At 39.0% G+C, this 20,281-nt stretch overlaps 1 protein-coding gene across 6 annotated transcripts in view; it reads right to left on the bottom strand.

Moving 5' to 3' along the window:
• The window catches only part of LOC125462674 (6-phosphofructo-2-kinase/fructose-2,6-bisphosphatase 2-like), a 77,957-nt gene that overhangs the window by 31,400 nt on the left and 26,276 nt on the right, over positions 1-20,281 (bottom strand). For all 6 annotated transcript variants that reach the window (XM_059653382.1, XM_059653381.1, XM_059653383.1 and 3 more), the window contains 8 exons: positions 19,575-19,649; positions 18,555-18,611; positions 16,870-16,994; positions 12,871-13,078; positions 12,231-12,377; positions 11,778-11,882; positions 7,622-7,751; positions 810-872 (listed from right to left, as the gene is read on the bottom strand). In XM_059653382.1, the coding sequence (XP_059509365.1) occupies positions 810-872; positions 7,622-7,751; positions 11,778-11,882; positions 12,231-12,377; positions 12,871-13,078; positions 16,870-16,994; positions 18,555-18,611; positions 19,575-19,649 (910 nt within the window). The remainder of the gene's footprint in view (positions 1-809; positions 873-7,621; positions 7,752-11,777; positions 11,883-12,230; positions 12,378-12,870; positions 13,079-16,869; positions 16,995-18,554; positions 18,612-19,574; positions 19,650-20,281) is intronic.

Below are 20,281 nucleotides of genomic sequence, written 5' to 3'. Positions count from 1 at the left end.
ACAGCAGGCCAAGCAGCATCTCAGGAGCACAAAAGCTGACGTTTCGGGCCTAGACCCTTCGTCTAGGCCCGAAACGTCAGCTTTTGTGCTCCTGAGATGCTGCTTGGCCTGCTGTGTTCATCCAGCCTCACATTTTATTATCTTGGAATTCTCCAGCATCTGCAGTTCCCATTATCTATGATTTGATAGTGTATGACTTTTCTCAACATAGTCAATATATCATTTACTTTCTGAAATATTTATGTTTGAACTTCCTGTGGTATGAAAGGTGATATCAGCACTTTGTAACATTATGTTTCAAATGTATCTTCATTCTTCAAGATTTGGATTTATCTTGGAAGTACAAATTGAAGTATGGTTATTCCAGGATGACAAAAGCTGCAATCGAGCTGCACAGTCACTCAGTAGTTAGCACTGTTGCTTCACAGCACCAGGGACCCAGATTTGATTCCACCCTTGGGTGACTACCTGTGTGGAGTTTGCATGTTTTCCTTGTGTCTGCATGGGTTTCCTGCCACAGTTCAAAGATGTGCTGGCTAGGTGGATTGGTCACGCTAAATTGCCCAGAGTGTTCAATGTGTAGGTTAAGTGTGTTAGCATGGGAAAAGTAGTGTTACAGAGATAGAGTAGGACAGATGGGTCTGAGTGGGATGCTGTTTGGAAGGTGGGCATTGGATTGTTGGGTGGAAGGGCCTGTTTCCACACTCGTAGGAATTCTATCAAATTTAACCAGTTCAGCATCCAATCCACCGTTCCCTGTCCTCACTGTTAAGACAGATTTGAATGATAGTATAAGTTTGATTACTGACCATAGGCAACTGGAGTAAGTTTTAAGACCGTATGTAGAGGGCACTTCAGGTATGGCAACTGATCTGTAACAAAAACAGAAAATTTTAAATTACAAGATGTAAAGCTAATTCTGTTCACAACAAACTCTCTTCCATCATCATTACAAAGCGCTGGTCTGAACACAGCTGATATACTGTAAATAGTTTTGGTCCCCTTGCCCAGGAATAAATATTCTGGCATCAGAGGCAATTCTGAGAGTTCACATGGGTGGAGTGATTTTCTTAGGAAGACAAGTTGAGAAGATTGGGCTTGTACTCATTAGAGTTTGGGAGAATGATTAAAAAAACCTGACTTAAACAAAAGGATTCTTAGGGGCTTGATAGGGTTAATGTGAAGAGATTGTTTCCATTTGTGGGAAAGTCTTGGACCAGAGGGCATAATCTCAGAGTTAAAAAGTCATCCATTTAAAACAAGGATGAAGAGTTTATTTTTCTCCTCAACAGGCTGGTAAATCTATGGAATTATTCACCAAATGGGGTTGTTGAATTTGGGTTGTTAAGTAAATTCAAGAAACACTTCTGATCATTAAGGAAATCAAGTGTCATGGGGATAAGGCATAAAATTGGAGTTGAGAATTAGATCAGCCACCAATCTCATTGAATGATGGAGAGGGCATGATGGGCTGAATGGCCTACTTGTGCTCCAATGTTTTCTGGTCTTCAGATAAGTGGAAAGAGACTGATTGAAGGGAGAAAACATGGAGTCAAGATGGGAAGAAACAAAATGCATCACCTCACCCAATTCAGAATTCAATCCCATTAAACTATTTGATCAACCCAGCTGTACTGACCTGTAGTCTTTCCTCTTTGTTAGTTACACCAAGTTTCATATCATCAGCAAATGTACTGATCTAATTTCCTACATTCATGTCAAGACCATTAATGTACACTACCAAAAGCCAGAGACCAAGCACCGAACCTTGAGGTACACAACACTTTTTGGCTTTCAGTCCAAAAAACAACCTTTGACCATCATACACTGTTTATGCCACTATGCTAATTTTGGATTCAATTTGTCAAATTGCCCTGGATCCTCTGGGCTCTTAGTTTCTTACTTAGTCTGCAAGTGTATATTTAACTGGGGAAAAGGAAACTATGACGCTATCAGACAGGAGTTGGGAAGTACAGATTGGGAGCAATTGTTTCACAGAAAGGGCACAGCAGACACGTGGAGGCTGTTTAAGGAGCCGTTGTTGCAAGTGATGTATAAATTCGTTCCTCTGAGACAGGTAAGAAGGGGTAAGATTAAGGAGCCTTGGATGACGGGTAAAGAGGTGCTTCTTGTCAAAAAGAAAAAAGCAGCAGACATAAGGTGGAGGAAGCAAGGGTCTAGCACAGCTTTAGAGGATTACAGGCTTGCTCGGAAGGAGCTCAAAAGTGGACTGAGGAGGGGACATGAAAAAGGCTTGGCAGGAAGGATTAGGGAGAACCCGAAGGCATTTTACTCGTGCGTGAGGAATAAGAGAACGATCAGGGAGAAGGTAGGGCTGATCAGGGATAGCGTAGGGAACTTGTGCGTGGAGTCTGAGCAGATAGGGGAAGCCCTAAACGACTTTTTTTTGCTTTGGTTTTCACTAAGGAAAGGGGCCTTGTTGTGAATGAGAACATTTGAGGAGCAGGAAAACAGGCTTGAACAGATCAAGATTGAGGAAGTTGAAGTGCTGGAAATTTTGGCAAACATTAAGATTGATAAGTCCCCAGGACCAGACCAGATTTATCCCAGGTTGCTCCAGGAAGCAAGAAAGGAGGTTGATTAGCCGCTGGCGAAGATCTTTGCTCCCTCACTCTCCATGGGAGTCGTACCGGAAGATTGGAGGGAGGCAAATGTTGTTCCTCTTTTCAAGAAAGGGAATAGGGAAATCCCTGGAAATTATAGACCAGTCAGTCTTACGTCTGTGGTCAGCAAGGTTTTAGAAAGAATTCTGAGGGATAGGGTTTATGACTATTTGGAAAAGCATAGAGTGATTAAAGGGAGTCAGCATGGCTTTGTGAGGGGCAGGCCATGCCTCACAAATCTTATCGAGTTCTTTGAGGAAGTCACGAGACAGGTTGACGAGGATCGAGCAGTGGATGTGGTGTACATGGACTTTAGCAAGGCATTTGATAAGGTTCCCCACAGCAGGCTCATTCATAAAGTCAGGAGGTATGGGATACAGGGAGATTTGGCTGTCTGGATTCAGAATTGGTTGGCTGACAAGAGGCAGAGAGTGGTTGTAGATGGTAAGTATTCTGCCTGGAGGTCAGTGCTGAGTGGTGTTCTGCAGGGCTCTGTTCTTGGGCCTCTGCTCTTTGTAGTTTTTATAAATGACTTGGATGAGGAGGTTGAGGGGTGGGTTAGTATGTTTGCTGATGACACAAAGATTGGAGGTGCCGTTGATAGTATCGAGGGCTATTGCAGGCTTCAGCGAGACATTGACAAAATGCAGAGCTGGGCAGAGAAACAGCAGATGGAGTTCAACCTGGATAAATGCGAAGTGATGCATTTTGGAAGGTCGAACTTAAATGCTGAAAATAGGATTAAAGGCAGGATTCTCGGCAGTGTGGAGGAACAGCGGGATCTTGGTGTTCGAGTGCATAGCTCCCTCAAAGTTGCCAGGTGGATAAGGGTGTTAAGAAAGCATATGGTGTTTTGGCTTTCATTAACAGGAGAATTGAGTTTAAGAGCCGCGAGGTTATGCTGCAGCTCTACAAAACCCTCGTGAGACCACACTTGGAATATTGTGTCCAGTTCTGGTTGCCCTATATTGGAAAGATGTGGAGGCTTTGGACAGGGTGCAAAGGAGGTCTACCAGGATGCTGCCTGGACTGGAGGGCTTGTCTTACGAGGAGAGGTTGACTGAGCTCGGACTTTTCTCTCTGGAGAGAAGGAGGAAGAGAGGTGAACTGATCGAGGTGTACAAGGTAACGAGAGGCATGGATAGAGTCAATAGCCAGAGACTTTTCCGTGTCAGGTTACAACCACTTCAATTTGCAGTTACACTCCACTTTAAAGTGTAGTCATCCATAACATGCTATGTTAACAACCTCATTTAACAAGACTGACATTCCATTCAAAAATGCAGTCAGGCACAATGGCTAACAAAATTGCACAGACACTAAAGGATGAAACCTTTTTGCATCCCAACACCAAAAAGTGTTATTTGATATTAAAATTCAACTGTGAATAGGTGCTATTACTAAGCAGTTTTATCCGTAGCCTTCCAGCTAGAGTAGCTGCAAGTATTAGTCAAAGGTGATAATTGGATTAGCCCTCTTCCTTTAAAGTAAAATGTTACTTCCCTGCATACTTTTCCTGTGTTATGTAACCAGGTATTTGTCCCAAGATTTTATTCAACGTGTGTATAAAACCTTACACTCACTGATAAAATTAACGAACGCTATGCAGTGTATGTAAGCAACCTTTAGCCTCCTAACAAAATTAACATGATATGTCCAGACCCCTGCGACCTTGAATGAAACTGACAGTACTACTACAACAGGTGTGACCATGAACCCGAATGCATGAATGATAGTAAATAGAACCCACAGATGGTCGCAACCATGAAACTAACTAAACAAGTGATTAGTAAATAAAAATCACAGACAATCAAAACTGATAGGAACTCAGACATTTATTTAAAAAACACAAGATACCTTCTTCTAACTTTAAAATTCTAACAAAGAACAAAGAAACCTACAGCACAGGAACAGGCCCTACGGTCCTCCAAGCCTGTGCCGATCAAGATCCTCTGTCTGGCCATCCATGTACCTGTCCAAATATATCTTAAAAGACGCTAACGTGTCTGCGTCTACCACCTCTGCTGGCAACGCGTTCCAGGCACCCACCGCCCTCTGTGTAACCTTGAAAATGACAAGACTATCACCTTTTTAATTATGCAAGGACAAGCCAGACACACACTAATCTAATTAAAATAACCATTAACACTCAACAATAACTGCTAACATTTAGCACATTTAAATCATCTCCAATTTCTTGCAAAACTGTTTTTGTACAGTACCTACTACTTAACACAAGTGCTAGAATGTTAATGTATGCTTGAAATCTGTATTTAAAAACAGCTGCTTTTGAGCTATGATTTTGGGATTCTATTTTGCCTCACATCGTGCTGCTGTGAATGTACAATAAAGAGGGTATTTTCGCCACTCACTGATCCTGGTTATCTGGTTCTTTGAACATTATCTCACACCACTAAAACATCCACTCTCTCTGTGCAAATACTTTTAAGTATATCACAGTCTACCTCCCTGATTTCTCTAACTGCATTATCCTTCTCTAAATGGTGAATACTTCCTGCAGATCTGACATATTTTACTAACTGCACCTATTAACACCTTTTATTAAGCTATACCTCTCCTTTACTGCCATTAACACTCCGTTTGATTTTTACTTTAGGCACCTTCACCATTTGTTCACCCCCCATCAGTTCTGAAGAACAGTCGTAAGGCATTGTAAATGTTAACCGTTTCTCTCTTCCCCAGATGTCGCGAGACCAGCTGAGGCTCTCCTGTACTGTTTCTATATCATACCAACCCAATATAAATAAATTGAAATAAATACCATGGGGATTCCATAATCTACAACAGTCAGGCATTAAGTTTTTAAGATCACTCCCAGCACCTGGTATCAATGTAGAGGGTGTCAAGGTCTATTGTTTAGGATGTGCTAACAAAGCAATTAGAGAACTGAAATGGGGCAGTTACACTGATTTTGAGAGGGAGAAATTGGGTCTGTCGGATCTGCTCAAAGTTTTGAGGTTGTGACCAAAGCGGGTAGTGCTCAAACAGATATATATTTTATTTGACTTGTCAGAAAATATTTTGTAAGTCTATTGCAAAAGCACAGAGCAAAGTATTGATACGGAACCAAACAGTATGCAATTTTCAGACTCTAGGTTGTGGCTAGTGGCATGCATTGGGAATCATAGGTAAATGGAGCTCAGTACTTTAAATGATGACTTAAATAGAAGAATTAAAAGTGATGTCATGGTGTTGACGATACAAGGCTGGATCCGGGAGTAAGCTGTGGAGATGATGTGGTGGGGGGGGGGGTGAAGATTGGGAGAAAATTGCAAGTTGATTGACTAAGTAGGAAACAACACAGCAAACAGAATGATATGTAGGGAAGTGAGGTGAAAAGTTATCCACTTGTAAAGAAAAAAATGGAACAGAGACTGGAAAATGCTGCTACTCGGATGTATACAGGGTTGACAGTACATTTAGCAAGTGGGATGACAAACAAATGTCTTGTTAAAGGGGGATTTGGATTAATGGAATGTTGAAGTCTGACTGTGGCCGTCTAACGCCTTGGTGAATTACATTCTGTGGTACTGTGCACAGTTTGGGTCACATCACCTATGATGAGGTATAGTTGCCGTAATTGGAGTAAAACAGAAGTTTGTCAGACTGATTTCTGGGATGAGGTGGATGTCTTTTGGAGAAGAAAGTCTGTGGACTAAATCTATATTTGCTACATTTGGAGACATTCTCATAGAAATATAAATTTCCCACTTGGTTTGGTAAACTTGATGCTGGTGGGGGATATTTCCCTGGTGTGGAGTCTAGAACATGAGATCACAGCATCAGAATGCGGGATTGGTCACTTAGCACTGAGATAAGGATAGGTATCTTCATTCAAAAGATTATGGGTTTTTGGAATCCTCTGTCCCAGAAAGCTGTGCGTATGTACATGCACGATGGACAGCAATAGAGTTTTAGATAGTGGTGCAAGAAAGTAGAAGATCAATTATGATCCTATTAAATGATGGGCAAGCTTCAGGAGCCAAATGGCCTGCTCCAGCTCCTGTATCTTACCTAAATGTTGGAATCTTTCTCTTTTTATACTATCTTGGATTCTCGGCAATTTCAATTGACCCATATCTCTTTTAAAAAGGGCTGAAAATGTTTTACTCATTCAAATAATAGCAGTGAATGCTTTATACATAGTTTAGGCTTTTCAATCTTACTTTCCAGGAGAAATATTAATTCTTCAGAATTCATTTCAATTTGTTAAATTGAAAGTCATGTCATCCTAATGAGCTACTTAAAGAAAGTTTGCATAAATAAATAAATTAATTATAATTTCACTTCTGTCAAGACAGCAGTAGAGCTCAAGTTCATCCAGTAAGTAGAGGAAAATGCAGGCAAAATCTACTGTCTCTGCAGAGTGAGCTGACCTCAGCAACAGTGGGACTACAACTGATCACAACACTCTCTGTGGAAAAATTAATCAAAGTCACAATTTCTGATTGCTGTGTGTTCTGCTCTGAAAGCAACTGGTCAAATAAGTTGCTGACACTCTCAGGTTATGCCTACATCCATTGTGCCCATTTGTGCAAGTGGTAGAGGTACCTGTGAAATGACATTCCAGCAGAGTGAACATTTCTGGACAGAAGAGAAAATGTTGAAAACAAAGTAAACAAGAGTTGATCTCAGTCAGAGTATTGATAGTAAATGCAGCAAAAGGTCTCAGGGATGCAGACGTGAGGGGTATTTAAGTTCTCATTTCTCATCATTAAATGAAATCAACTGGAAAATGTATGTTCAGCTGAAAAGCGTTTGTCCATGGTGAGTTCATCTGCAAGTCTTTATAGTTCATCAACATGGTATTAATACCCACTATCAAGGTTTATAAGTGAAGAATGACAGTCAATATTCAGGAAAGTGTGTCTTGTTGCGTATAAAAGTATTAGGAAAATTAAGCAGAAAACAAAAATGGAAAAGGGAAAGGAAAAGTCTGAAAAGGTATAATACTGTTCACTTTCTTTTCACTGTACCTGCTCCCTTATCCATAAAGTAAGCGATAAGGCACCGCATGACAGCCTGGTGTGCAATAACAAGAACATTTCCCTGTCTCTCTAGCTCCATGATGACAGGCTCCACCCGCTGGACCAAATCCTGGTAGGACTAAACACAAGTAGATGGGTTACTACAAAGGCAACATTGTGGTACATATCTTCATATACAGGCCATGTCCAGTTTGCGAATGTTCTGGGGTCTGTTCGCAAATTGATCTGTATGCAGGTCAGAGCTCAATGTTGTACCACTGTCAAGTAGCAATTCGTATGTCAAGTGCGTAAAATTTATACTGCTGTATGGGACCACATTGGTGGTACAAACATTCTCCAGTCTGATTAATCATAAATCGGGAACCCTTGTATATACTTTGGGAATTTAGAAAAACCTAAAAACAGAGGAAAAAAAAAGTGCTCTGTGAATGGTTCAGATGTGAAAAATGCAATGTGTCTCACAACTGCTACAACATTGACATCTAATATTTTCCTTTATTGAAGCTGTCAAAATTGATCACACAACACAGCATAGCAATGATGCTCTCTTTGACTTCTGATGGGCTTTGTGATTAATACTGGTCTAGTTCCACTGATGACAGATTTTTAAAATTAGGTACAATCCATGGATTAAACCAAAAGACAATTATGATTTGCATGCTGATAGTTAACTTCTAGTATTGGTGCAGCCTCTCATGGCAGAGTGATAGAATCCCTACCACTGCACCAGAAGGCCTGAGATGAAGTCTTATCTGCCACAGAGGTGTGTAATAACATCTCTTAAACAGGTTGACATTTTTATAATTAACCTTATTTAAAAAAAATTAAAGGTACATTACCTGTCAAATTTCTATTGCAATTTTGTATGCCTACATTTACAATGGTACTGGAAGTTGACCCATATGATGCCACTGTTTAAGACAGGTGGTAAGGAAAAGCCAGGGAACTCTAGACCAGTGAGCTTGATGTCAGTGGTGGAGAAGCTATTGGAGGGAATCCTGAAAGACAGGATTTACATATTTGTAAAGGCAAGGACTGATTTTGGGATAGTCAACATTGCTTTGTGTGTGGGAAATCATGCCTCACTAACTTGATTGAATTTTTTGAAGAAGTAATGAAGAGGATTGAGGGCAGAGCAGTGGACATGATCTATATTAACTTCAATAAGGCATTCAACAAGATTCGACCTGTTTAGCAAGGTTATATCACATGGAATACAGGAAGAACTAGCCATATGGATAGAAAACTGGCTCAAAAGGTAGAAGACAGAGGCTGGTGGTGGAAGGTTGCTTTTCAGATGGTGAGGGGGTCCTATGACCAATGGTGCATCACAAGGACTGGGCCCACTGCTTTTCTTCATTTATGTAAATGATTTGAATGTGAACACAGGAGGTATGGTTAGTAAGTTTGCAGACGACACCAAAATTGGAGGTGTAGTGGACAACAAAGTGAGTTACCTCAGAGTGCAATAAGACCTTGATTTAATGGGCCAATGGGCCGAGGAGTGGCTGGTGGAGTGTAATTTGGATAAATGTGAGGAAAGGCAAACCTGGGCAGGACTTATACACTTAATGTTAAGGTCCTGGGGAGTGTTGCTAAACAAAAAGACCTTGGAATGCAGGTTCATAGTTCCTTGAAAGTGGAGTTGCAGGTAGATAGGGTAGTGAAGAAGATATTTAGTATGCTTGCCTTTATTTGTCAATGCACTGAGTATAGGAGTTGGGACGTCGTGTTGTGAGTGTACAGGGCATTAGTTAGGCCATTGCAGAAATACTGCTTTCAATTCTGGTGTCTCTGCTGTAGGAGGGATTTTGTGAAACTTGAAAGGGTTCAGGAAAGATTTACAAGGATGTTGCCAGGGTTAAAGGGTTTGAGCTATAGGGAGAGGCTGAATAGACTGGGGCTATTCTCAGGAAGGGTCACCAGACCTGAAACATTAACTCTGTTTTCTTCTCCACAGATGCTGCCAGACCTGCTGAGCTTTTCCAGCAACTTTATTTTTTGTTCCTGAATAGACTGGGGCTATTTTCGCTGGAGTGTTAAAAGCTGAGGGGTGACTTTATTGAGGTACATAAAATCATCAGGGGCAGGGATAGGTTAAATAGATAAGTTCTTTTCTTTTCCCCAGGGTGGGGGAGTCCAAAATTAGAGGGCATAGGTTTAAGGTGAGAGAGGAAAGATTTAAAAGGGACATAAGGGGGCAACTTTTTCATGCAGAGGGTAGTGCATGCTTGGAATGAGCTGCCAGAGGAAGTGGTGGAGGCTGGTACAATTACAATATTTAAAAGGTATCTGGATGGGTATATGAATTGGAAGGGTTGAGGGATACGGGCCAAATGCCAGTAAATGGGACTAGATGAATTTAGGATATCTGATCAGCATGGGCGAGCTTGAACAAAAGGTCTGTTTCCATGGTGTACTTCTCATGGCCACTCCTCGGCCCATTGGCCCATTAAATCAAGGTCTTATTGCACTCTGAGGTAACTCACTTTGTTGTCCACTGCACCTCCAATTTTGGTGTCATCTGCAAACTTACTAACCATACCTCCTGTGATCATGGTTCCAATTACCCTCCCAGTATTTCAAATTGCAGATTGAATTACACCGGTGTAATCTGGCCTAATTGTTCTCAGCATCAAACCTGACATCCTTAAACTTTGCGTGGCCTCAACTCTGTCCATGTAACAATTTGAGACCAACTAGCTTAGTTTTAAAACTACTGCAGTTGTGGTCTTAGTGCAGACAACTGAATTCTCCTCTTGTAATGTGGAAAGTGTATTTGCTGTAGGTCAAATGTGATAGCGTTTGGAGACTGTATATAACAAGTTGCTGAATGAGAAAAATCAAATCTTAATGCTGAATAAACTGCAATAACTGAGGGCCTGCTGAAATATGTTTATGGAAAAAAACACTATACAGTGTAATAAAATGAAGATACCGTAAACAACAAATGCTGAAGATAAGCGGATCAGGCAGCACCCATCGAAAAGCAAGATGTTGGGTTTACCTTCTCCATTCTCAAGTACTTATTACAAAAAGCTCTCTGATTTTAATTCAACTTGTGCTTATATTGCTATCTAGTGATGAGTTTTATAGCTGGTCAAATACAAAAGCAGAAAAAGCTCAAAATACTCACAAGGTGAATGTATAACACTACATCTCGATCTTTGGGTTTCTACTAAACTGACTCCTTCCAGGCTCTTTCTCATGGGCTTTGGAGATAATTTCATGATTTCTTTTCCAGTCTGCTGGCTTGAACTCTTCACCAATCTGACAGCATAAACTTTCTCAGTTCTAATAACGTGAAGATTTCTACCCAAACTCCCCAAGCCAGACACTTCTGCGGGGTGACTGGCTCCTTGGAACCAAACTGAGAAACTCCTACTCAGAGTGGAACTAGAATTTGCTTCTGAATTAAGTTCTGGTGTTGTCCAAACTGAACCATAAGAACCTGTTTCTGAACTCGATTCTTGGTTTTTTTTTCTGAACTGAATTGAAACTAAAGCTAATGGTCTTTTAATGTATTTACTTGTTGTAAGTTCAACAATATGAGCATTTTCCATTCATGTCACAGGTGTCTGCAGCCACATGCTTTATAAGCAATGTTAGATCTAGGTTGCTATCTCAGAATTCCATTCCATATTTCTTCCACATGCTTGGTGAAAAAAAAGTGTTTTCTCAGGTCTTGTTTAAACAACTTGCCCTTCCACCTTAGACTTATGTTCTCTGGTCTTAGACACATCTGCATTGGGGTTAGAGATTCCCATTATCTACTCTGTCTAAATATCTCACACAGATTCCCCCCCGCCTCAGCCTCCTCGGCTCCAACAGAAACAAAGTCAGCCCATTCAGTTTATCCTCAAACCTGAGATCTTTCATTCCAGGGAACAGCCTGGTGAATCTCCTCTGCCCTCGCTCTAATGCAATCACGACCTTCCAGTAGTGTGCTGACCAGAAATACATGCTGTATTCTATCTGTGACCTATCTAATGTTTTATATATTTGTCACACGACTTCCTTGCTCCTTATATTTAGTAACTCACTCTTGAGGGATAGGAGTCAACTTAGCACTGAACAGTATTGATGCTATAAATTCCTATAACTCCAACTTACAAAATATAGAAATTAATCCATTCTTACATACCTCTCCACCTGGGTAGCGGTAGTGGTATTTGTCCTGGTCTCTCAGAGCAAATTCTTCTGGAAAACGGTCCTGAATTTCACTGTAAGTCAATTCTTCACAAACACCCTTCAAAGTGAAGTTAAACACATTTATTTGTAGACACCAAACCATGAAACTAATATATAATACAAAAGCATTTCCACAGCTTCCAAAATGTAAAGATAAACTATAAACTGATTTTGTAATTTAAAGTTCAATGCATGTAACAGCTTTTTTTTTTACTCCAATGCAGAATGGGTAAGTGCAGTAGAAACATGATTGTAAAAGGTACTTCTTAAAAAAATTATAAACTTACGACTGCAGTTTTAAAAAAAACCAATTTTCCTTTCAATTTATTTTCAACTTCATTTATATATTAAATGAAAAAGAATCATTTAATAAAATGACTTAAAATTACATTTATTTTGTACTTACTGCATCAAGCTCATTGAGAATTTTCCACTGTTCATAAGGAACTCCCAGGGCTTCTGCTGTTTGAATTGTTCGCTTTAGCTGACTGGTCCAAACTTTCAGGTCAGGAATTTTCTGCTCATCAACAAACTTATGCAAGGCTTCAGCATACTGGTGAAAGAAAATCAAAAAATTAATAACTTACTAATAAATACAATTTGTTTTAAAAACTGGCATATTTGAAAACAATCTGTTCTTAAAATTTATTCACACATGATTAATCTGTCTCAACTGTTATTTATCAACCCCAGTTAGTTACTTCAGCTTGCAAAAGGAAAACTTCAAGTTTGCATAAGGAATACAATAGAAAGATTAGTTAATGTTTCAGGTTCAACGATCCTTGTTCAGGAGGGGGGTTGCTGGACCCAAAATATTAACTGCTATCTCTCCACAGATGCTGCCAGAACTGCTGAGTTTCTCCAGTAATTTCTGTCTTCGTTTCAGATTTCTACCATCCTCATTTTTTCTGTTTTATTGTATATTTTTTTAAAAAATGTTGTTTCCAGTGTGTGACCTAACTATAATTCTGTTGAGAACAGGGCATCACTTCCAAGCATTTAGTAAACAAATTAGACCATTTAAATAAAACACTTGTTTTTTGTACCTGTTTTCCCTGGCACGACAACCCTGCATCACCGCCAAGCCTCCCAACTCTGTTGTATTCACTCTCTCCATGCCGGCTCAGGTAGATAGTACGTGGATAGACATGAATGTTCATCAAGTAATAAACTATCTTACTTTGAATATAATCCTGGACTCTGTTCACTAGAAATCGTCGACCAACATTAATTACTTTAATGAAGGATAAATCCCTGAGTTAAGAAAGCATAATCATAGACATTACACATTAATTAACATCAGCAGTCCAAATAAATTTTCACTTTCAGTTTCTCCAGGTAAATTAAGTGAAAGCTAAAAAGAGTTGAATAAACAACATAGAAAAGCATAAAACAAAGCTGATGTAAACGGCACTAAGTTATCATAGCAAACTGCTTCAGTAACTAAATAAAGTAAAGGTAAAGTCACCATTGTCCTAGGAGGCATAAAGCAGCTCTCTCATTACAGGGACAACTGATGATGAGTTTGACTTGAGGGTAATCACACCTCAGGTGAGGGGTGAGATTTTCAATAGTAACTTGAGCCAGTGCGGGAATTGAACTGTCTCTGCTGGCGTAACTCTGCATCACAAACCACAAACTAAGGTAGCTGATGCCCCGTAACTAAAAACAGCGCAAAGTGGAGTAATGTAACAGAGACTGCTGAAACTCAGTGGTTTGGAATCTTATTTGTACCTATTTTCTAATCAAGCTATTGAGATATGTTATGATACATCTCTGGAACTAGGGTTCCTGGCTTAGTGGTAGAGACACTACTACTGCAATGTGACAACCCTCAGGATGTGTTCTCAATTTTTTTCCTGGAAATCTTACCTTACTGAAGGTCGCTACTGCTTTTCCAATTAAGTCAAAAATTATCATGATCACATTTACCGTTTTATGGATTTACAGGGTCTATAATTTTAAACAATTCACAGTTGTTCACTTTTCCAGAATGTACCATGGTATAAATTCAGCACTGGGTACATAATTATGTAAACATGGCTAAACAAGTTGTTGACCAGAGAAATCTGAAAACATACTGGTAGAGCAGAGATGAGACAGGCAATGGATGGAATGGAAAATTGAGAAGCAGATTATAGTGGAAAAACTGGATATGTCATCTGGTCTGGTATCTTGCATTCCTGCAAGATGGAAAGGCTTGCCATGTACCTTCCAATCTTTCCTGATCATAGGAGAGATCCAGAAGAACATGAATTGGCAAGTTTGAAACTCTCATTCATGGTGAAAAGGACATACCAGGCAAATACAGCACACTGAGTGTGACATTTGTCATATGTAAAATTCTCAAATTATTGGGGAAAAATCATCAGGCACTTGGAGAAGTTTAAGTTAATTCAGGAGAGGCAACATAGATTTTTTAAAAGGTAGGTTTTACTTGAATAATTTTGTCGAATTTTTGATGAAATAGCTGAGAAGGGTCACAAAATGAATAATGTGAAAATGAAGAAACAAAATATTTGCCATAGTATAATTTTAAATGGCTGGTTAGCTAAAGTCTATCTCAGAATAGGACAGTCAGTGTTGATTAGGAGAGGAACCCTGTCTTGAAAGCGGTGAGATTGACAGTAATTTTTTAACCTGAAGATGAATGTTCCAAGATTAATAATAGGGATATAGTGTTTTTTCTTCATGCTCTAAGTGACTCCTATATCATAATACTGAGTATAATTACAACACTTGCTAACTATACCAGATTTGGAAAAGCGGTAACCTTTTGAGGGTGGTATTAATCTTCTGTAACAGGACACAGCCTAGCAGAATGGGCAGACAAGTAGCAATTGGAATTTAACACACAAGGGTGAGGTGATGCATTTTAGACAAACAGATTGGGAGAGGTAATAAGTACCTTGTGACACATCTCTTAAACTGTCTGTTCGGGGACAGAGGGCCCTGGGGGTGCATATGCATCAATCTTTGAAGATGTCAGGAAATGTCGTGAAAAAGATTAGTAAAGCACATCAAATCTTGGGCTTCAAAAGGAAAAACTGAGAGCAAAAGCAGGAAGGTTATGCTGAACTTTCTTAAGTTTGGGTTAAATCACAACTAGAATGTTGCACTAAGTGTTGGTCATCACACTTTAGGAGCGTTATGATATTCCAAATGAAAGGTTTCAGTTGTTTGCATTGTTTTCTTTAGTTTTAAGGAAAACAGAATGCTCTGCAAATGGTGGATAATATTGTATTGGACTATATCTCAACAGGCTAGGATGGATGCCACAGGAACAGGGAATCCAGGTTAGAACTTATTGAACTTATGTGCCATATATTGGAACTGAATCCAAACTGGGGCAGCTGTCCTGCCTTGAGTAGACTTACACTTTTCAAGCAGTCTGATACCTAGGCAGTGGGGCAAGACTGAAAGAAGAAATTATCAGAATGGACCTACTTTTGATATCAGTTCCTGAATTCTAACAGCAATGAAGAAGAGGACCTTAAATGGTTGCTGGATGTTATGATTTGGGCAAACAAGGAAACATGACACCATTACAAACTGGAAATTGTTGAGTTTATGGTTAATTACAACCACAAACAGAACCTGAGGTAGATAAAGGATAAACTTGATGAAGGAATACTTTATTGTGCGTTCTCTCAGTTCCATAGTTGGTCCCTTCAGCTCCTGCCTTTCAGTCACCTGACCCACTCCCAAAGGGGTAACACACCCAACTAAATATATAACATCCCTCTCCCTTTGTTTCTAGGGTTTCTATACTCCCCTTATCAATGTACATCCAACAATTATAACTATTATATAAGAAGTGTAGCCAACACATATTCATTGTCAGGATAATTTTTTAAAAAATGGATAAAGAAAACCACTCTTCCAAGGCCAACACACACCCAGCTTCATACATAATTGGAATGATTGTGTACTTTTACCTAAAAAGACAAATTTTTTTGGAGAATCTTCCATAATCTATATTTGCAGTGTAGGGCTATTAATCACATTACACAGGTTTTCTTTCCTGTAGTTTGATGTCTTAGTGGCTTACGAAGTAATGTTTGGTAGCAGTCTTAAAAACCTGGTCTGGTAATGTCATTCTTAGGTTGGTTTTGCAAATTCAGTATCTTTTTTAGAAGTTAATGGTCTCTATAGGATTTCTAACAGTGAAATTTGTCTTACAGGGTGCAAAGCACATTTACCAGAAAGCAAGAATTAAGTTAAAGGTTAAGTTACAGTAGTGTGAATTGTTCTCCTTGAGAATAATGGAAATTGGTGGGGTGGTGTGACAGATATGTTCACGTTTACGACAGGTTTGGATAATGTAGACAAGGAAAGAATGCTTCAAATAGCTGATCCTACAAGAAGTAGGAGATAATAGGTAGCCAACAGCTTTTCTCCATGATGGAGGAGTCTAAAAGTAGAGGGCATAGGTTTAAGGTGAGAGCAGAGAGATACAAAAGAGTCCAAAGGGGAATATTTTCAGAGGATGGTGAGTGTCTGGAAAGGAATGCCAGAGGTAGTGGTGGAAATGAGAACAACTTTGTCATTTGAGAAACATTTAGACAGGCAAAGGATGGGTTAAGTATGGGGGGACATGGATCAAACATAGGCAAATGGGACTAGTTTAAATTATGAAAACTGACCGGTATGAGCATGTTGGGCCAAAGGGCCTTTTTCTATGCTGTACACCACAGTGACTCTATATAGATTTCAGGTTCTCAGCAAGTTGTGTAGATTGAAAGTGAGAAAGAACATTTTTTTAATGGTGAGTGGTAACAGAACTCTCTGCCCATGAGCATGGAGGAAGCAAAGGCAATGAATACTGTCAAAGGGAAATTGATTGGGCACTCAACAGAAATAAACTTATGAGGCTCCAAGAATAGATGCAGAGAATGGAACTGACTGGATTACTCTGTGGTACGCCAATTTAGACCTGATTGGCCATCTGTCCATAAATGACTCAAGAACACATACGATAAACAATAAGTTGATCATAAATTAAGTCACTGATAATAACCTGATGTTTATTTTAAAACCCTTACTTGTCATAATTATCAGGATCCAGTGGCTCATAGGTGACTTCATAACATTCAATTCGTTTGAGGAAATCATCCATAATACGGTCTTGTTCACATTCTGCGTAATCTGGGCTTGACACCTTCACCTCCTGTACAAATTTGAAAGGAACTTATACTTGCTATTTCAGATAATGCTTATAAATAGAATCAGCAATAAATAATGCATCTGAAACTTCTAAATTCTAACATACTTTTAGATAGGCAAAGAGATTGTATAGGCATTTGGGCCCACCAGGAGCAATGACTTCCTAAACATTTATTGATACAGTGAGACTAGGTATATAATTTAAGCAAGAAGTCCTTAGTTGTAATTCTAGTTTATTTCAAGTCTCCATTCAGATAGAAAACAAAAAGAAAGGAGAAAAAAGAAACGAGAGACGGGGGAAATAACTTGAATATTGTTTTAAAAATAATCGAGCTTATTGATATCATGCTCCCTCCAGCTCTGCAAATTCTAGAGAAGTTCCACGAATGATGGTTAAGGTTATACTTAAGTAAACATGTGAGGAAATCCTCTGGAGCACAACATCAAGCTACAAGGATAGCAGTGAAGGGCGAGGGTTGGGGATGATGTGGTTTAAAGGGATGATACATTAGCAATTCTACCTATAGAATTGTTTCCAAAAGGACAGCAAGGTTCCTTATTTTGAACTTTCTGCCCCACCTCCACTAAAGCAGCTTTCAAAACTGCTGTACTTAATACCACTGGAGTAAGGCGAAAGAATTTTTAAAAATTATTCTGATTGTCAGGCAACATGGTGGCACAGTGGTTAGCACTGCTGCCTCTCATCACCAGGGACCCAGGTTCGATTCTGGCCTTAGGTAACTGTCTGTGCGGAGTTTGCACATTCTCCCCATGTCTGCGTGGGTTTCCTCCAGGTGATCTGGGTTCCTCCCATAATCCAAAGATATGCAGGTTAGGTGGATTGGCCATGCTAAATTGCCCGTAGTGTTCAGGATGTGTAGCTTAGGTGGGTTATAGGGGGATGGGTCTGGGTTGGACGCATTGAGGGTTGGTGCAGATTTGTTGGGCCAAAGGGCCTGTTTCCACAGTGTAGGGATTCTATGATGACAGGAGAAAGTGCTTCATGGTTCTGCTTAAAAATTTACTTAATTTTTTCTGATGTGGGGAAAGGATGTAAAACAAAATACTCACTTCCAGACTTTCCTTCAACTTTAATAAGCAGGACAGCAGAAAAAGCTGTGCAGTGAACGTAACCAATGTCATTAATGGGAAAGCTGCACGCAGATCTTTCAGGAGGCATCATATTGGCAGTTTGAAAACAAGTTCCCCGTTCATAGTATTCATTATACTTGATTATAAACCTTTTAATATTTGTTATAAAAACATAGATTTCATTACACATGTAACCTGATGATTCTCAGCATGACAGGGTAGCAAAATCTAAACATTAGAGGCCCACAGTAATAGCGTTTTCCACATTACATGCAGTATCAGCTGTGACAATGTGCAGAAAAATCAAGCAGAAGCCAAACTCTTTGTCATGAAGAGAGAGGAGGAAAAAACAAAAAAAAAAACTGACAGTTACCTGCAATTATTTACCGTGGCTGGGATGATAGAATTTCTTTTACAAGAAAATAGTTTGTTAGGTCTTTACTGGGAGAAATCTCTTGATGCTACCTCATACCTTAATATTTGCAGCAATGACTTCTGGATCATCACAGACAGATTCAACAAAAAACACCTGGGGAAAAATGTTATTCTCTCTTAATCAAACAGTTAGCTAAAATCACTTAATAATCGTTCATAATCAATGCTCCAAATAATAAATTGACAATGTTAGAAACTAGAAATGAGGGAATTATTTCATCACAGTAGTTATATTAATTTAAAAAGTTCTTTAAAAGACCATACAGCCTTTAGATTATGATTAGTATTAAGGTCTATAATAAAAACAAGGGTCTCAAAATGCCATAGCAGATTGCAGTTGTAGTCAATTTCTATAAAATATTCAAAACCTTTGGTAAGGAGGGTTTCTTTTGTCAGAAATTCATGAAGAGATCACTAAAAACCTTCTTTTCCACAAATGCAAGCATCACTAGACTCCATTGAAAGACATTTCAATTTTTTATTCACTCACAGGATTTGGCTGTTGCTGGAAAAGCCAGTATTTATTGCCCATCCCTGCCTGCCATTGACATGAGCCACCTTCTTAACAATGGAATAGTTTCTTCGTCATTTCAAAAGACAGTTAGGATGCAGCACATTGCTTTTGATTAGAAGTCAGATTCAGCCCAGAATAGCTGGGTAAGAGAGGCAGATTTCCTCCCCAAACATCATTACTGAACCTGACGGGTTTTACAACTATCCAGAGGTTTTGTACTCAGAAATATGAATGTTAATTTTTAACATAGGTTATATAACCAACTAAATTGAAATTCCCTGGCTGGCATGGCAGGTTTAGAATTCATGTCTCTGAATGACCAGTTCAAGGCTTCAAATCTTTAATGCCATAACATCATCACTATACCACATTTTCATCATTTGTTACTTTAACTCCCAAAATTATTTAGTGAATAAAGATAATGTTAATAAGCATGCTAAGTTGAATCGATTACATTTGGACAAAACATTTACTTTGAGAGTAGTCAAAATTATTCTGTTTATACCAACAAAAGAAAGCTTGCTCCTTCTTCTGATTTCTAACCTTAAATGCATTATCACGTACAAAACTCAGGATCAAATCTCTTCTTTCTCTAGTTGTGTTAGTTGCATCGAAGACCTGAGAAAGTGAAAAAAATTCACATTAAATTTAGATCTATCCACAAATTATATTTTAATCTTAATTTAATATTATCTTATTAATCTTATTTTAATAAAGTACTCTCAAAGCTACTAGAGAACATGATCCTTCATTTTTTAAAAAATATAGTAAATAGTCATATCTCTAGTCAGAACTTCAATTTTTTTGTTAAACTATCAGCTTAGGCCGTTAGCCACATTATCTGCCTGGTGGTTGTGCTGCCCAGCACCGCACTGATGAATAGGAGTGTGTTTAAGACAAGAGGAATGACTAGCTGATATGAGATCTGACTCTGTCATTACACTGTATCAGTTCAACAGATTCTTCCATGAGATCAACTAAATTGTATTACACCACAGGGTAGCAACTTGGAGAACCATATAAGGAAGGGGTATGAATAACACAATACTCATAATGGAACAGAATAAGTATGGAAGTGCCAACAGTGAAAAATCAAGTTAGTGGATAAATGCAATGACCAGAAATGAGATGCCTTTCACAACTCCTCTTTTGTTTGAGATTACTAAATCACAACTTGAAACTTTAATTTCCCATTCCATTTCAATTCTGTTGTCCACACAACGTATAAAAAAACTGGTAAAGCTCCTATG

The sequence above is a fragment of the Stegostoma tigrinum genome, chromosome 21, assembly GCF_030684315.1.
Source record: "Stegostoma tigrinum isolate sSteTig4 chromosome 21, sSteTig4.hap1, whole genome shotgun sequence".
In the NCBI taxonomy this organism is placed as follows: domain Eukaryota; kingdom Metazoa; phylum Chordata; class Chondrichthyes; order Orectolobiformes; family Stegostomatidae; genus Stegostoma; species Stegostoma tigrinum.
The sequence above is the reverse complement of the archived record's forward strand: the minus strand, read 5'-3'. Positions and strand labels throughout refer to the sequence as shown.